Genomic DNA, 17,529 nt, shown 5'->3' on the forward strand with positions numbered 1-17,529 from the left:
CATCCAAAAAAGACACATAGAAGAACCTCTACCTGTACAGTTAAAGTCAAAGTTGTTCCAGGTATCAGGCAAGATTCAGGAATGCCTCAGGGTTGAAATGTCTGAGATATTAGACGTATGGGCTCTCTGAGCCCTCACAGAGCCCACTGATAAGCCTTTTATTTCCAGTGTCAATGCAGGGGTTCACGAACCTCAGCTTTTGTGTGGACTGCAGAGGCCTCAATGCAGTCATGAAAACTGACAATCAACCTTAAACTTACACGTTCATTGATAAGTTGAGGGCAGCTCTCTTTCAGAGTACATTTACTTTAAACAGGCATTCTACAGTGTATAGGATGCCCTTAAAGAAGCCAGTGTGGAGTCTGGGAGGCCACGGAGCATGGCAGGGACACAATCCAGAGGCAAGCATATGAGGGCTTGAACAGTAGTTGTGAAGTCGCTTTCTGGGAAGAATGATTTCACTTTATTTAGTAGAGAGTGCTGGTGACAGGCTGAGTTTGTTTTCCTGGCAATGTGTCCCTCAAGAGTGAGGTTTGTGTCAATAGCGAATCCAAGTGACTTTGCATGAGTGAAGAAGCACTCGGGATTCCTGCAACTTAGCCAAGTTTTGAGCTTCAGGTAGGTTTTGGACATTGAGGTCCGGATGGGTCTGAGGGAGGCAGGGTCCGAGGCATTGGATCTATGAATGCTTTGTAGTGTATTTATGAATGTTACCAAAACCATTTAAGAGTGCAGCTAGGCTGTAACTATCGACGTGATGTCAACAGTTCACAATTTTTGTGACCAATGAGAAGCAGACTTAGATTATGGTATTTCATCTCGTTATATAACAACATATTGGAGTACTAATCACGTTGCTACTGAGTGCACTAGAAGTTGCAAGGTTACCAATGGGAAAATCACAATTTTTAACTTCTAGAAGGGAGGTTCAAGCTCTAACAGTGCTTATAAGAAGTTCAAAGTGTAATTCTTTGCCTGATCAAACTACTCACCCTCCCCACCACCATCCGCCGTATTGAAATGGGTAGGGAAGGGGTTGGGTCTATGGTACCATTTACTGATCATCTGTTCTCCCTTTTGGATAGTGAAAGTGACATTTGTCAGATAAATATTGGGGGCATCCCCTTGGAGACTGGGGTGCAAGCTACACAAGCATTTATACTGCACTGGATTATCAATCATAAGACGGTGCCATTTTCTTCTTACTGTGGGGGTCGAGAAGGTCAGCCTGCCTGATGCCTGCATCGTCTGCTACCTGCAACATCTTCAAAATATCTGTTGTGATGGCCTGATAGAGAAAAATAGCAAAGTCCAACCAGAAATGCAGCACTGAGCTGACAACTATACTCCTAAGATCTGGTGGAATCTAATGGATCTAATAGATTGTCTTCCGAAGGAATGAACAAACGATAAATATATTGCAGATATTCTTATTATCCTGCGGTTTCATACTATGGGGAGCAACCAGCATCATTCCCATGTATTCTATTTGGCTTTAGGGATAGAGTGTTTGGTCCAACAAAAGAACCAGAGTAAGGTTGAAACTAGGATTTATAGCAAGCTTGATGTACCAAAAACCAGGATGTCTGTCATTTGACTGTTTCAATGTAGTCATTTACCCATCTCTTGACATCACCAAGACATGCTTGAAAGAAAGAACTAAAAGAGAAAAGAAACAAAATGTGAGGAAAGGGACAGTAAGTAGAGAAAGTGAATGGAAGTGAGGGTAGCAGAAATTAAGAAAGAACAAAAGAATGACTAAAGGAAAGAACAAGCTAATGAAAACACAGAGGGGATGAAGGAAATGTGTGGTAGTCCTCTACTGTTGTGGCTCCTCTAGAAAAAAGACTTTCACAAAACAACGAGGCCATTAGTAGAGAGCTGAGCAAGGTGCTGTCTTGCATGGAAGCCTACACCACTGCCCTTGCTTGCAACTGATGTGAAACAGCATATCCATGACTCACCTTTCTTCTTAAACCTGTCAGGCGCAATAGGTTCTATTAGTCACTTGTCAGCGATCAAATCGAATAACCTATTTAAAATAAAATGCTTCTTCAATACAAATAGGAGTAGGTGGACCAGTTGCCTCATACACCACTTAACACAGGCAAGAAAACGCACCCAGGATGAGATCAATGTGCTTTTCAGAAGTGTGGAGATAGCACAGAGATTGATTAGTGTCACAGCCACACTCAACCCTCTTTATCCCTGCATACCAGTGAGAACCCTATGGTCTTCAAGCACTTTTTGCGCCAAAACCTGACTTCAGGAGGATGATTCTCATTAGTGCACATCAGACCTGTTCAGCCAGATTAATAGAGGTGATCACGGCTCATGCAATTTCAATGGTTTTTTGTGGTGATCGCCAAAGGTAAAGTGGTAGACCGTCATTTTCGGTGGAAATGTTGGTAGTCACATCCCACCACATTGAGTAACATATCACAGGTCTAGATTTCATAACTGAGACCACTAAAACCCTTGGCTTGTTTATGCATGATTACAAACAGCGCCGTGATCAAACTCAGTTAATTACAAAAAAAACATTAGATTTTAATTGCAATTTGGGTACCCAATGTTGATACATTGGATTTGTTGTTGATACTTTGGATGTCTATTGTGTTGTGTGAATCTACTGTTCATTTTCATTTTTACATTTCTATGTATTAAAGGCGCTTGTAAAGTGTGTCTCTTTTAATTAATAACAGTCTCTGTATTCTGTCCTTGATTCCAAATACAGTGGGAAAGGAGTGGTACTAACTGTACCAGGAGCAAGGTGTACCCCAAGTTGTGGTGCTTACCTCATGTGGTAAATACCTCCCACTCTGAGTTTTTTCAGTGGTTCGAGGCACAATATGGAGATTTGGGGGCTTGTTTACAAGCCCCTTGCGCCGCCGGTTCGTCACTTTCAAAGTGGGAAAAAGTGACATACCGGTGGTGCAAGCCGCTTGCAAATAAGCCCCTTGGAGTGTAGAAAACCATTCTCCAACCGCTTTCCCATGATAACTTCATTTTTTGATCTGCACAATAAAAGCCCAAAAGTAGGGGGTTCATCCTGCAGAAAAAAAAATATTTCTCTGATACAGAGGGAGTTTTCTAACTTTCTAATCATGATGGGACTACTGCCATTGCAAACAAGTTGTCCGGAGGCGGTCTGGTCACTGAGTCAAGGTGAGATGGGGCTCCACTGTTGAGAGAGACAGCTGAGGCTTCGCCGTCAGAAACCTGGTTTTCCACTACTGCTAAATGAGTGCGGAAAATAGGGAGTTTGGCACGGCTCCGTTCTACCAAACTTCAAATGATGCCAAGAGTGGTGATAAGAAAGGCATGACGATAAAATATGCAGCAATGGGAGACGGCCAGCAGTTAACTTGTGACCACCCTTAAGAGGTAGGAGGTAGGGAGAATACTGTTAAGTGCACATGGATGCAGGCAAAAATGACCTGAGCAGGGCAAGGGCAGAGAGGAAAGCACAAAGAAGATGGGAAGAAAAAACTAAAATTGGGAGAAACATGGAGAGGAACAAAGTTTGCCATATATGTGAATAACATGTCATTGGGAACAGGTTTTTTTCCCATCCACTAAGACAAAAAGATGGAAAAAGAAGATGGTTGATGCAGAACTGAGACATAAATATACACAATGTCAAGGGAGATGATGGATCAAAGAAGGAGGAAGAGGAAAGCGGACTAAAGAGGAGACATTGAGCCTTCGGGTATCTTAAGAATAAAACATCAATCTTTTTTAATGTTTGCATCAGTGAAAGTGAAAAAGTCCCAGGAAGAAACGTTATGCTTTTCCAAAGCTTAGAGTTGAGCCTGGATTCTCCAAATGTGCAGTAAGATGTTGGTTGGGCATAAGAATGAATGTCTATCCCAAATGGTGAACAACTAAGTATAGTTTGAAGAATCTGGGCAAGGACTTATGCTGCCAGTCAATGGCCTTGATGAGGCTGGGTCAGCGCTGTGAACAGTCAGTGAGCTGACGGTACCTTGCAATCCCTGTTGGGCTCCTTCCCAGATGTATGAAGTGGTTGTGCAGCCCTGCATAATGGTGCATGCTGCAGCTTTCCATTAAATAAATGGGCATAAGGCAGGTCAGCGCTTACAAAGGGCAATTGTTTAAAGGAAGGGGTATACTCGCACACATGCCATGATATTGTCTTTTGAGAGGAAGGCGCGGTGTGAAAGAGTAGGATGAGGGTAGTGAAGTTATGGGAACGACGTTGTACTCTTCAAAGGCTGAACAAGACGTGGAAAAGACTGACCAATCACATGAGTGATGCAGTGCAATAAACACTGGAGGTGGCCTCAGAGGTCAGTGCCGGAGTACCTTCCACGGTCAGGAAAGGCAAATGAGGGCCAAGGACACATTGGGGAGATGAGCTCATTCAGTTCCTGCTACTGGAGAACTTGGCGATTTGGCTTTTGAGCAAAGTTCTCACAAAGTCAAATATTCGTTTAAACTCCTATGTCGCCTGTCGTGGCCTGAGGGGAGAGTAGTGAAGAGTCTCTTAGACCAGGCAGTTCTGCTCGGAGGTTTATTCAAACATAGACTCAGCGGCGAAACTGGGGCATTGAAGGAAAGGGTTTCGAATGATCAAACAAGACAGCAAGTGGCAGACAAATTGGGTTTCCTCTTAACAAAGTGAGGCCCATGAGGGCCATTTTCTTTTTCTCTCTCTCTTTTTTTATTCTTTTTCTGCTCCTGGATCCTGGACAACTTGTTGAGGTTGGTGTTCTTTCTTCTTTATCAATGAGGATCTTGGAGATGGAAATGAATTCTGAAAGTGAAAACGAGGCTATGCACAGAGTGAGGGAACTGAGACCATCTGGACAGTTTGTAAATCCAGAAGACCATGACGTTAGTAGACAATAAAGGGCTTTACGTCTGGACAGGAGCTGGAGATCCGTACAATGACCACATGCAGGAGACTGGAGAAGTTGTTCGAGGGGGGAGTGTGGATTTTTTGAAATTGTGGGGCTGTGTGACAGAAATATAAAGACAAGAATGAATTATTAGCTCTCTATCTCTCATATTCTGGGTATGCCATATACTTTATGAATTTAAGGCATTTTCGAAAATTAGAGCTCCACAAACATTATATAGAGTTGTTAGCCATTGACAATGGTTTAATTAGAGAATAGTTCTACTGACTACCCTTTGCAGTACCGGATTACTGGTTTCTAGGAGAGATTACTCTTCCCATTCTGAGATTGAAGGTTTCATTTTGGGATTACCACGTTAAAATGACTTACTGTGTTTTATGAACTTTATATTTTCAAATTACTATTTAAACAGTAAATATATTTATATATTATGCCTTTGGATGGGCATTCATACTCTCTTGCAAGATTATGTTGCGCTGTACCTAGATTATCCGTACACATTTCTAGTTGTTAAGACCCTGTATGCCTTCTTGTTGTTACTTCACTCAGTTGCACATGCATACAAAGGAGTATAGTTATCTTTCATCCAGATTTTCAGTGTGGCATCATTAAAGTGTAACTGACCAGCATAAAATATGCTTCACCGCTGGATTATAGCTATCCCCCAGCTCAGTCGCTATCATGTTCAGTTTCAAAAACTGACCCTGTGTTTTTTCATTTAAATTTGTGCATTTGATCAAGAATCTTCTGTAGTGAGACAAGGCATCACTAGAAACATGGCAGCTCATCCTCCTTTGAGCATTTTGAGCTCTCTGGGTAATAGTAGTGCACAGTTTACAATGTCCGCAGCCCCTCACTGGTGTTGAGTGGGTTAGTGTAATCTGGTCGTGTTATCCAGAGATTTTTAGGAAATCACTCCCTTACCCACTACACTGTTCCTGTTGTGCTAGAAGGAATGAGTTGGACTCGGGCTTTGCAGGGCGCATCTGTTTTGGCGGTGAATGGAAGCCATGCACAACTGATGCAATAGGTTTTACTTGCATGCCCATCAGAAAGCAAGCAGGAAGGTACCTTCTGGGCCTCGGTAGGGAGGTCATCACTGGAGGAGCTTAGCACAGGCTTGTGCGAAACCTTCTTTGCTTCTTCTTCCGAGGACACCTCCTTGTCACTGATGTTACTTGCCAGTTCACCCAGTTTCCTCTTCAGTGTCACCTCTTCCAGGTCGGCATCCGTCTGTGGGTCCTGACTTGGAGACTGGAGGCAAATGAAAAAGGAGGCGAATTATGACTTGAATAAAGATGGCGCTTTATTGAAAAGGGTAGGATCCAGGTCTGTTGGGAAAGGGATAGAATCCATTACAAAGGCACTGCCTGGCCCTGCCTGACTACCTTACCTTTGCCCAGTCCTCCGACTAGGCCTTGCCCCTTTAGACTCTGCTTGGCTCACGTGCATCAGAATGAGGCCCCGAGCCTGCCTTATTTCTGTCTCTTTCGCCACTCTTTTTGCACTTTTGCTTCTGCCTTTCCGACTTTTCCGTTTTTATATTTTACCTTTCTTGCTTCTCTGCTCCCTGCTTAGCCCTTTTTTCGTGTTTCGCCTGCTGCCTCTCTTGCTCTCTTTGTCTATTGACCCCCGATTTTACTCCACTTGTTTTTTGGACATTGTGCCTCTTGTTTGCCTGTTTTTCTCTCATTTTCACCACTCTCCCATCTTTGTTTCCTTCAGACCTCTTTTCCACTCAGCTCACTCTTTCATGTCTCTCACTCACACTTTGCCGGTCTTCAACTTTGTCACTCTGCCTCATTTTTTCTTCCGCTTTTCATTTCACTCCACTCCACTTTGACCTCTGTGGTATTCTCTTCTTCCTCTGTTCTGCTATTTGCCTTTTTACCTTTTTGCCTCTATTTTCTGCGTTTGTGCCTCCTTTGCCACATTTCTGTTGTTATTGCCGCCTTTTTGCACTGTGCTCTTACCTACTGCTTCCTGTGGCTCCTTCCCCACACTCCTGCCCCACTCAGACCCGCCCACCACCGCCAGAATCTCCTCTCCCTTCCTGAACTCTTTTAATTAAGGCAGAGTGTGTAGGAGAGTAGGGTCTGCAATCCTATGATCACCCCGATTTTTTGCTTTTGCTTCATTGGTTTACGACTTTCTCCGGCTGTGGGCCTGCCAATCAGACCCACAGCCTAGCTGTTCTCTCTCGAAATTAACACACATGTACGCTAGGTGCATCCACTAATTGGAACTGGGCCGCCTTGTCAGTCCCTGTCTCAGCATACCACAGGTATCCAGGGCATCGGTGTACCCAGGGCCTACCAGGGGCTGCAGCATGTATTATGCCACCCCTGGAATGGCCGCCCAAATCTGACACAACTGGCTGCACGACAGCTGGGGCCACGTGGTGTAATCACCCGTTGCTGTAGGTGTAGTATTCCTACACCTAACCCTAAAATGGACACATGGATTCCTATCAGTCACTCCTATGGCAGGCCTTATCAATCCTGAAGGCAGAGTGCGGGGAGTCGTGTGGGATGGTGCTCTGGCGCGAGCCGAGCCCGTCGACGGCTTGCGGAACCAAGTCCTAATAGCCGTTCCATGGTGACGCGGGCCAACTCTTTGCTAACTTTGGCATCGCATCACCTACACATGTCGAGTAAGGTGTCATACGAATTGGAATACGAACCCCTCGCTAGTTCTGGCGACGGGGTTAGCATTCCCCCCTTCTAGAGGGGCACGACATGGAAGTAACCCTGAACCCCGGTTAAAGTTGACTCAAGCCTCAGCATCACAAAATGGATGCTGCCACCAGACACAAGTCTGACCTCCTGCTGCTGGGGGACCTTCCAGCGAAGGGAGTTTGGACAAAGGGTTTCCTGTCGAGGGCGGTGTTAGCACCGTCCCAGACAGGGTTTGTGTATCCCAGGTAGGCAGGGCTGAAAGGAAGGTGATTGCCAGTGGCACCCCGGTGCTCACTGTGCATAGCCCGGCTCAAACCAGTTTCGGGGGCACACCAGCCCCTGAGCTGGCGCGAAGCCGGACAAAGGATAGGGGTGTAACCACCCCCTCCTGGCTCCACCCATAGGTAGAACCTAGTCACGGGCCAACCCCTTTTTCTTAGAATAAAGGTGGGAGCGAGTCCCCTTCCCAAATTGGATAATCAGATAATCGGATAACTCCGAATCACGAACTACTTTCCACGAAAGGAACTCTTGACTATTTCTGAAGACTCTCCCTTGTGGCTAAGGAGTAGCCACCCTGCACCAGCAGGCACCATCTAAGCGCTTGCGGTTTGCTGTAAGTCTCTCCTACGGATCAAGACTGCCCAGCTCGACGAGACCCGAGTTCCCTGCCATCTCTGACCTTTTACCTCCCTCATCAGCTCAGCTGAGAGTCGTAGGTGTGACGAGACCTGCGGGACCGGCTATCTTCAGAACCTGCACGACGCTTATCTAGCCCGCCCACCGAGGGACCCTCGAGTGAGTGCACCTAGGGTTTGAGAAGCCCTAACCCTGAGCAGCTCCAGCATCGAAGTCTGCCTCCCCAGCATCCCCGAGATCTGCGTGGGGGCCCTTCCGCTCCTTGTTGCTCACCGCGTTGTTCGACCACTTGCCGCCCGGCTTGTGGCCCTCTTCACGACGCACCACGATTGTTTCATCACTAGTCTGGTTGCTCCAGACTGGCTCTTGCTCCCCTTCAACAGAGGAGTACCACGGACCCTCCTGGTCCACTCCCGACGCCATCTTGACTCCCCCGCTTGGGTGGCCACTGCCAAGATCCGCTGCCCCTTCCTGGGCCCAGCATCGTCGACAGCAGACACCTTCGTGGGACAGCTCGCCCTCCATCCTGGTCGCCGCCGCGCCTCCTGGTCCGAGGAACAGCCGAGTCCAACGTCACCCACTCACCTGGTCGAGGTGACTTCAGCCGGTACCCTCCTGGTACCCACACGATCGCTGGCTAGCGGTTGAGAACTGAGTCCCCTCTGCTTTCAGGTTTCCCTTCACCACCGATCCAGGCTTGGATCGCTCTGAACATCGTCACTGGTCGCCTGCCAGCAACTTCTTCTTTCAGGCTCCTGAGACTACACGAGGACTCCCGACATCTTGACGAACTTCACGCAGCCGCAGCCTCCGGGCTAGGTAACTCGAGCATCTCGGTGCTCCATCGCAGGTTCGCTCTACAAGTGTCCAGTTCCTTTTTCGTTTAGTCCCACTGATCGGATCACTCCGGAATCAGTATCTCCAGACTCTCACCATTCGCATTTCACTGTTAGTGTAGATGGTTTCTCGTGCCCCTCGGGCATTTGTGTAAATTGTGCAACTGAAGTATTTTCCTAAGAGTTTTGTAGTGTGCTTAGCTCCCTGTCTCATAAAGAGCCAGGGTAGTCTTGTTATAAATAAATATCCTTTTATTTTCATAACAACTTGTGTGGTGTCCTTTCACTTGGTGTTCAAGGGGTATATGTGATGGTAAACAGCTGGCTTAACACGCCCTCTAGAGTTTAGCCTAAAGACTGCTCGTATCCACGCTACTAGGATAGCTGGTCTAAAAGGTTGACTTACAACCAATCATCAATAAGGGTCGTTTGGAATGATACACAGTGATCACTAGAATAGTGAGCACTACATATCAGGCCAACTTCTCACATTGGTGAGCAGCGGTTGGGATTTGAGCTTGCTGTTGTTTTACCACACACGTATCCTAAGAATATCGCAGTGAAAGATCACATAAGTACCCAGGTACATATAACTTAACTTAGAATACTCCGAGTTCTACTGAACCGGCTGTTGTAGTGTAACAGGGCTTAGCACACCCTGACTACAACTCCTAGCAAGGGATCAGTAGGTAAACACATAGTGTAGGTAGGTGCAACACTTACACCGCACTAGACAAGCATGTCGGTCCACGGAGAGTCCTCGCAGACTCCCTTAGTGGTCAGTGACCCTCCACAGGTCGTGTCACGATATGCAACCCTTAGCTTCAAGGAGATGCGACAACTATGTACCTCCAGGAAGCTAAACCAGGGTTCTAACCCTACCATCGCAATTCTGATAGGTCTCTTAGAGGCGTACGATGCTAGGAGGTCCTCTAACACAGGTCCCCCCAGTGCAGATGGGAACATGCCTCCCTTAGAGGGAACCCTCGGTGACCCCGACCTCGACCTCCACACAGAGGAGGAGGACGAGGACGAGTTATCGGGAGACGAGGCAGACAAAGGTCCAGCGGTAGTCGGCAGGCTTACAAGGACCAACTTAAGCAGGCATGAGAATGGAACTGGGGGAGCCCCGGGCCCACGCTCAAGCAGGCTTAACCTTGGGAACGGACGAGCTAGGTCTCTCTCCAGAGGCTCCGGCAGATCGGTTCATACACATGTCTCTCAGGCATCCTCTCAGAGAGGAATGACTTCCCCTCAGAGGAGGGAGCATGAAGCGAAGATGCGGGAAGTCAATCTGAGGATCGAGCGGGAAGAACTTGCCCTCGCCAAAGAAAGACTTGCCCTGGCCCGAGAGCAGAAATTAAGTGGGTTAGATCCCACTGGTGGCAGCAGTCTCAATAGAGAGAAAGACAGGGGTATAGACACTAGACACCTGAGTAAAATAGTGCCCCCCTTTAAACAAGGGGACGACATCCACAAGTGGATAACTGCTTTGGAGAGGGCCTGCACTGTCCAGTGCGTCCCCCCAAGTCAGTGGGCAGCTATACTGTGGCTTTCCTTTGAAGGTAAAGGAAGGGACAAGCTCCTCACTACTAGAGCTGAGGATGCTAACAACTACCAAGTCCTGAAGAACACACTGATTGATGGGTTCGGCTTAACCACGGAACAGTACCGGGTGCTGTTCCGGGACACCCAGAAAATTCAGTCTCAGGATTGGGCTGACTTTGTCGATTGTGCCACTAAGGCTTTGGAAGGCTGGTTGCTGGGTAGCAAGGTTACTGATTACACAGGATTGTACAATCTTATCATGCGAGAACAGATTTTAAACAACTGTCAGAACCAATTGTTGCATCAGCACCTTGTCGACTCGGATCTGACCTCTCCCCAAGAATTGGGAAAGAAGGCAGACAGATGGGTCAGAACAAGGGTCAAGCAGAACCAGAATCAGAACCAGGGTGGTCAGAAGAAAGCAGACCAAAAGGGTAACAAGAACGAACAAAATGACCAGAAGTCTTCGACAGGTCCCCAACAAACCAAAGAGGGTGGGGGTCAGGCTTCACAGAAGAAGAAGACTCAAGAAGGCCAGTCAAAAAGGTGGTGCCAATACTGTAAAAGTAAGACTCACTGGTTTAGTGAGTGCACCAAGAAAGGAGGGCAAACTCCTACCACTGCAGCCCCTAAGGCACCTGCGCCCCCTAGTACAGTCAGCAGTGGTAGTGCGCCTCCCAAGGCATTAGTTGGGTTAACCTTGGGAACCGAGGGGAGTGACGACTTAGTCGGCACGCTCACTCAGGCCGTCCTTGTCTGTACAGGGGATATGGATATGTCCCCTGATGCCAGTCCCAATACTTTGGGCAAATACAGGCAGACACCTTTGATAAATGGAAAAGTGGCTCAGGCCTACAGGGACACGTGTGCCAGTGTCACCATGGTGACGCCTAACTTCGTGGACCCTGGACAGATCATGCTAGGTACCAGTTACCTAGTGACCAATGCCAGCAACGTCACTACCAATCACAGTATGGCAGTTGTTGATTTCTCCTGGGGAGGGGTAAGTGGCCCGAAAAAGGTTGTGGTTAGTTCAGACCTCCCCGTAGAATGTCTGTTGGGCAATGATTTGGAAACGTCACAATGGTCAGAAGTGGAGCAGAGGACTCACATGGAAATGTTAGGTTTGCCAGCACATGTCCTTGCTGTGACCAGGTCACAGGCCAAAAGATGCCCCACTGAACAGGTGCTGGATCCTGGAAGAACGGACCAGACACCTTCCAAGAAGAGGAGCAGTAAGGGTAAGGCTTCGCCTTCCCCCTTGCCCCAGGTCGTGGATCAAGTCTCCGAGGAGGCTGACCTTAAAGAACTGAGGGAAACTGAGCCGCAAGAGCTTGAACCTGGTCAGGTTGAGTTTCTGGGCTCGGGGGGACCCTCCAGGGAAGACCTGGGGAAGGCACAGTTAGACTGCCCCTCACTTGAACCCCTCAGACAGCAGGCCGCTGCTGAGGCTGCAGGGAACGCCACGGGTACCCACAAAGTGTACTGGGACGATGGACTCCTGTACTCTGAGGCAAGAGACCCCAAACCTGGTGCGACCAGGAGGCTGGTCATCCCCTTGTCTCTGAGAGGTTTCCTTCTCACCTTGGCCCACGAGATTCCCCTTGCAGGTCACTTAGGCCAGAATAAGACTTGGGACAGAATTGTTCCACACTTTCACTGGCCCCACATGTCCGAGGATACGAAGGAGTTTTGCCGCTCCTGTGTCACTTGCCAAGCCAGTGGTAAGTCAGGTGGCACGACAAAGGCCCCCCTCATACCACTACCAGTGGTGGGGGTACCCTTTGAGCGAGTGGGGATCGACATTGTCGGACCAATGGAACCCCAGACAGCATCAGGGCACAAGTTCATACTGGTGGTGGTGGACCACGCCACCAGGTATCCTGAAGCTATTCCCCTTAGGACCACTACAGCACCTGTGGTGGCACGGGCCCTGCTTGGAGTGTTCTCCAGAGTGGGCTTCCCTAAGGAGGTCGTCTCAGACAGAGGTGCAAACTTCATGTCGGGATATCTGACTGCTATGTGGAAGGAATGTGGTGTCAACTACAAGTTCACCACACCCTATCACCCACAATGCAATGGGCTGGTTGAGAGATTCAACCGGACCCTAAAAGGGATGATTCACGGACTACCTGAAAAGCTTCGGCGGAGATGGGATGTCCTGATACCCTGCCTCTTGTTCGCCTACAGAGAGGTCCCGCAGAAGGGGGTTGGCTACAGCCCTTTTGAGCTTCTGTTCGGACATCCTGTAAGGGGACCCCTTTGTTTGGTAAAGGAAGGATGGGAGAGACCTCTCAGAAAGCCGGCATCGAACATTGTGGACTATGTACTCGGTCTCCGCTCGCGGATGGCGGAGTACATGGAAAAGGCGTCTAAAAACCTTGAGGCGAGCCAAGAATTACAGAAAGCTTGGCACGACCAAAAGGCTGTCCTGACTGTGTACCAGCCTGGACAGAAGGTGTGGGTGCTGGAGCCAGTGGCCCCAGCAGCACTCAAAGACAAATGGTCTGGGCCCCACACGATCATTGAGCAAAAGGGAGAGGTCACCTACCTGGTAGACCTGGGAACTCCCCGGAGCCCCCACAGGGTGCTCCATGTAAACAGGCTCAAGGCATATGTCGACAGGGAGGGCATGGGCTTGCTCATGGCCACAGATGAGGGGCAGGAGGAGGAGAGTGACCCTCTCCCGGACCTGCTCTCTCAGAACCCTGACGATGGATCAGTAGATGGTGTTGTCTTTTGTGGCAGCCTCTCTGGGCATCAACAAAAGGATTGTAAACAGGTTCTTCAATCCTTTCGACATATGTTCTCTCTGACACCCAGTCAGACCAATTGGTGTACCCACGAGGTCGACACTGGGGACAGTCTACCCGTAAAGAGTAAAATCTATCGGCAACCTGATCACGTCAGAGACTGCATCAAGACAGAGGTGCAGAAAATGTTGGAGCTGGGAGTCATTGAACCCTCGGACAGCCCCTGGGCTAGTCCCGTAGTGCTCGTGCCGAAACCTCACACCCAGGGCGGTAAGAAAGAGATGAGGTTCTGCGTGGACTACAGAGGTCTCAATGCAGTCACTAAGACTGACGCCCACCCGATACCAAGAGCAGACGAACTTATCGACCGGTTGGCCTCGGCCAACTACTTAAGTACGTTTGACCTGACAGCGGGGTATTGGCAAATCAGGTTAGCTGAGGAGGCCAAGCCCAAAACAGCATTTTCTACCCCGGGTGGGCATTATCAGTTCGTGGTAATGCCCTTTGGTTTGAAAAATGCACCTGCCACCTTCCAAAGGCTGGTGAATCAAGTTCTCACTGGGTTGGACGACTTCTGTGCGGCGTATCTGGACGATATCGCTGTCTTTAGCTCCACCTGGGAGGATCACCTGGTCCACCTGAGGAAAGTGTTAGAGGCCCTGCAGAAGGCAGGCCTCACTATCAAGGCCACCAAGTGCCAGATAGGGCAGACACAGGTTGTATACCTGGGCCACCTTGTAGGTGGAGGCCAGGTTCAACCATTGGAGAGCAAAATACAGGCCATCCAGGACTGGGCTCCTCCAACCACCCAGACTCAGGTTCGAGCTTTCTTGGGCCTGACTGGCTATTACCGGAAATTTGTCAGAAATTATGGATCCATTGTGACACCGCTAAACGACCTGACAAGTAAAAAGATGCCAAAAAAAGTTCAGTGGACAGCAAGCTGTCAGAAGGCATTCGATGACCTAAAGCAGGCCATGTGCACAGCACCTATCCTAAAGAGTCCAGACTACTCCAAACCATTCATTGTCCAAACAGACGCTTCAGAGCTGGGTGTGGGAGCTGTTCTATCGCAACTGAATTTTGATGGTCATGACCAGCCCATAGCTTTTATTAGCAGGAGGCTGACCCCCAGAGAGAAGAATTGGTCAGCTATTGAGAGGGAGGCCTTTGCTGTGGTTTGGGCCCTGAAGAAGTTGAGGCCATACTTGTTTGGCACTCACTTCAAGATTCAGACCGACCATAAGCCCCTCTTGTGGCTAAATCAAATGAAGGGTGAAAACCCCAAACTACTTAGGTGGTCCATTTCCCTACAGGGGATGGACTTCACAGTGGAGCATAGACCTGGCACTGATCATGGCAATGCAGATGGGCTCTCCAGGTATTTCCACTTAGAGCAAGAAGACTCACCTGGTCAAGGTTAGCTTATTGTCCCAAAGTTTGGGGGGGGGTCATGTAGGAGAGTAGGGTCTGCAATCCTATGATCACCCCGATTTTTTGCTTTTGCTTCATTGGTTTACGACTTTCTCCGGCTGTGGGCCTGCCAATCAGACCCACAGCCTAGCTGTTCTCTCTCGAAATTAACACACATGTACGCTAGGTGCATCCACTAATTGGAACTGGGCCGCCTTGTCAGTCCCTGTCTCAGCATACCACAGGTATCCAGGGCATCGGTGTACCCAGGGCCTACCAGGGGCTGCAGCATGTATTATGCCACCCCTGGAATGGCCGCCCAAATCTGACACAACTGGCTGCACGACAGCTGGGGCCACGTGGTGTAATCACCCGTTGCTGTAGGTGTAGTATTCCTACACCTAACCCTAAAATGGACACATGGATTCCTATCAGTCACTCCTATGGCAGGCCTTATCAATCCTGAAGGCAGAGTGCGGGGAGTCGTGTGGGATGGTGCTCTGGCGCGAGCCGAGCCCGTCGACGGCTTGCGGAACCAAGTCCTAATAGCCGTTCCATGGTGACGCGGGCCAACTCTTTGCTAACTTTGGCATCGCATCACCTACACATGTCGAGTAAGGTGTCATACGAATTGGAATACGAACCCCTCGCTAGTTCTGGCGACGGGGTTAGCATTCCCCCCTTCTAGAGGGGCACGACATGGAAGTAACCCTGAACCCCGGTTAAAGTTGACTCAAGCCTCAGCATCACAAAATGGATGCTGCCACCAGACACAAGTCTGACCTCCTGCTGCTGGGGGACCTTCCAGCGAAGGGAGTTTGGACAAAGGGTTTCCTGTCGAGGGCGGTGTTAGCACCGTCCCAGACAGGGTTTGTGTATCCCAGGTAGGCAGGGCTGAAAGGAAGGTGATTGCCAGTGGCACCCCGGTGCTCACTGTGCATAGCCCGGCTCAAACCAGTTTCGGGGGCACACCAGCCCCTGAGCTGGCGCGAAGCCGGACAAAGGATAGGGGTGTAACCACCCCCTCCTGGCTCCACCCATAGGTAGAACCTAGTCACGGGCCAACCCCTTTTTCTTAGAATAAAGGTGGGAGCGAGTCCCCTTCCCAAATTGGATAATCAGATAATCGGATAACTCCGAATCACGAACTACTTTCCACGAAAGGAACTCTTGACTATTTCTGAAGACTCTCCCTTGTGGCTAAGGAGTAGCCACCCTGCACCAGCAGGCACCATCTAAGCGCTTGCGGTTTGCTGTAAGTCTCTCCTACGGATCAAGACTGCCCAGCTCGACGAGACCCGAGTTCCCTGCCATCTCTGACCTTTTACCTCCCTCATCAGCTCAGCTGAGAGTCGTAGGTGTGACGAGACCTGCGGGACCGGCTATCTTCAGAACCTGCACGACGCTTATCTAGCCCGCCCACCGAGGGACCCTCGAGTGAGTGCACCTAGGGTTTGAGAAGCCCTAACCCTGAGCAGCTCCAGCATCGAAGTCTGCCTCCCCAGCATCCCCGAGATCTGCGTGGGGGCCCTTCCGCTCCTTGTTGCTCACCGCGTTGTTCGACCACTTGCCGCCCGGCTTGTGGCCCTCTTCACGACGCACCACGATTGTTTCATCACTAGTCTGGTTGCTCCAGACTGGCTCTTGCTCCCCTTCAACAGAGGAGTACCACGGACCCTCCTGGTCCACTGCCGACGCCATCTTGACTCCCCCGCTTGGGTGGCCACTGCCAAGATCCGCTGCCCCTTCCTGGGCCCAGCATCGTCGACAGCAGACACCTTCGTGGGACAGCTCGCCCTCCATCCTGGTCGCCGCCGCGCCTCCTGGTCCGAGGATTAGCCGAGTCCAACGTCACCCACTCACCTGGTCGAGGTGACTTCAGCCGGTACCCTCCTGGTACCCACACGATCGCTGGCTAGCGGTTGAGAACTGAGTCCCCTCTGCTTTCAGGTTTCCCTTCACCACCGATCCAGGCTTGGATCGCTCTGAACATCGTCACTGGTCGCCTGCCAGCAACTTCTTCTTTCAGGCTCCTGAGACTACACGAGGACTCCCGACATCTTGACGAACTTCACGCAGCCGCAGCCTCCGGGCTAGGTAACTCGAGCATCTCGGTGCTCCATCGCAGGTTCGCTCTACAAGTGTCCAGTTCCTTTTTCGTTTAGTCCCACTGATCGGATCACTCCGGAATCAGTATCTCCAGACTCTCACCATTCGCATTTCACTGTTAGTGTAGATGGTTTCTCGTGCCCCTCGGGCATTTGTGTAAATTGTGCAACTGAAGTATTTTCCTAAGAGTTTTGTAGTGTGCTTAGCTCCCTGTCTCATAAAGAGCCAGGGTAGTCTTGTTATAAATAAATATCCTTTTATTTTCATAACAACTTGTGTGGTGTCCTTTCACTTGGTGTTCAAGGGGTATATGTGATGGTAAACAGCTGGCTTAACACGCCCTCTAGAGTTTAGCCTAAAGACTGCTCGTATCCACGCTACTAGGATAGCTGGTCTAAAAGGTTGACTTACAACCAATCATCAATAAGGGTCGTTTGGAATGATACACAGTGATCACTAGAATAGTGAGCACTACATATCAGGCCAACTTCTCACAGAGTGGACATGCAGTGGATGCGCTGCTTGAACCTTGAAGGTGCACCAAAGGCTAGCCTGTATGTGCCCATCCACTCCTCGTGCGCGTCCAACGCCAGTAACCATGATACACCACCTACCTTTGCAGTTCGAGATGGTACTCAGCTGAAGCCCTCCAAGCCATGAACACCGG

The 17,529-nt window shown here is 49.5% G+C and overlaps 1 protein-coding gene across 5 annotated transcripts in view; it reads right to left on the bottom strand.

Annotated features, from left to right (window-relative positions):
• MLPH (melanophilin) overlaps positions 1 to 17,529 on the bottom strand; it is a 445,337-nt gene that overhangs the window by 88,787 nt on the left and 339,021 nt on the right. For all 5 annotated transcript variants that reach the window (XM_085645088.1, XM_085645087.1, XM_085645086.1 and 2 more), the window contains one exon: positions 5,958 to 6,140. In XM_085645088.1, coding sequence (XP_085501214.1) covers positions 5,958 to 6,140 — 183 coding nt within the window. The remainder of the gene's footprint in view (positions 1 to 5,957; positions 6,141 to 17,529) is intronic.

The sequence above is a fragment of the Triturus cristatus genome, chromosome 3_1 (genome assembly GCF_964204655.1).
Source record: "Triturus cristatus chromosome 3_1, aTriCri1.1, whole genome shotgun sequence".
Taxonomy (NCBI): Eukaryota; Metazoa; Chordata; class Amphibia; order Caudata; family Salamandridae; genus Triturus; species Triturus cristatus.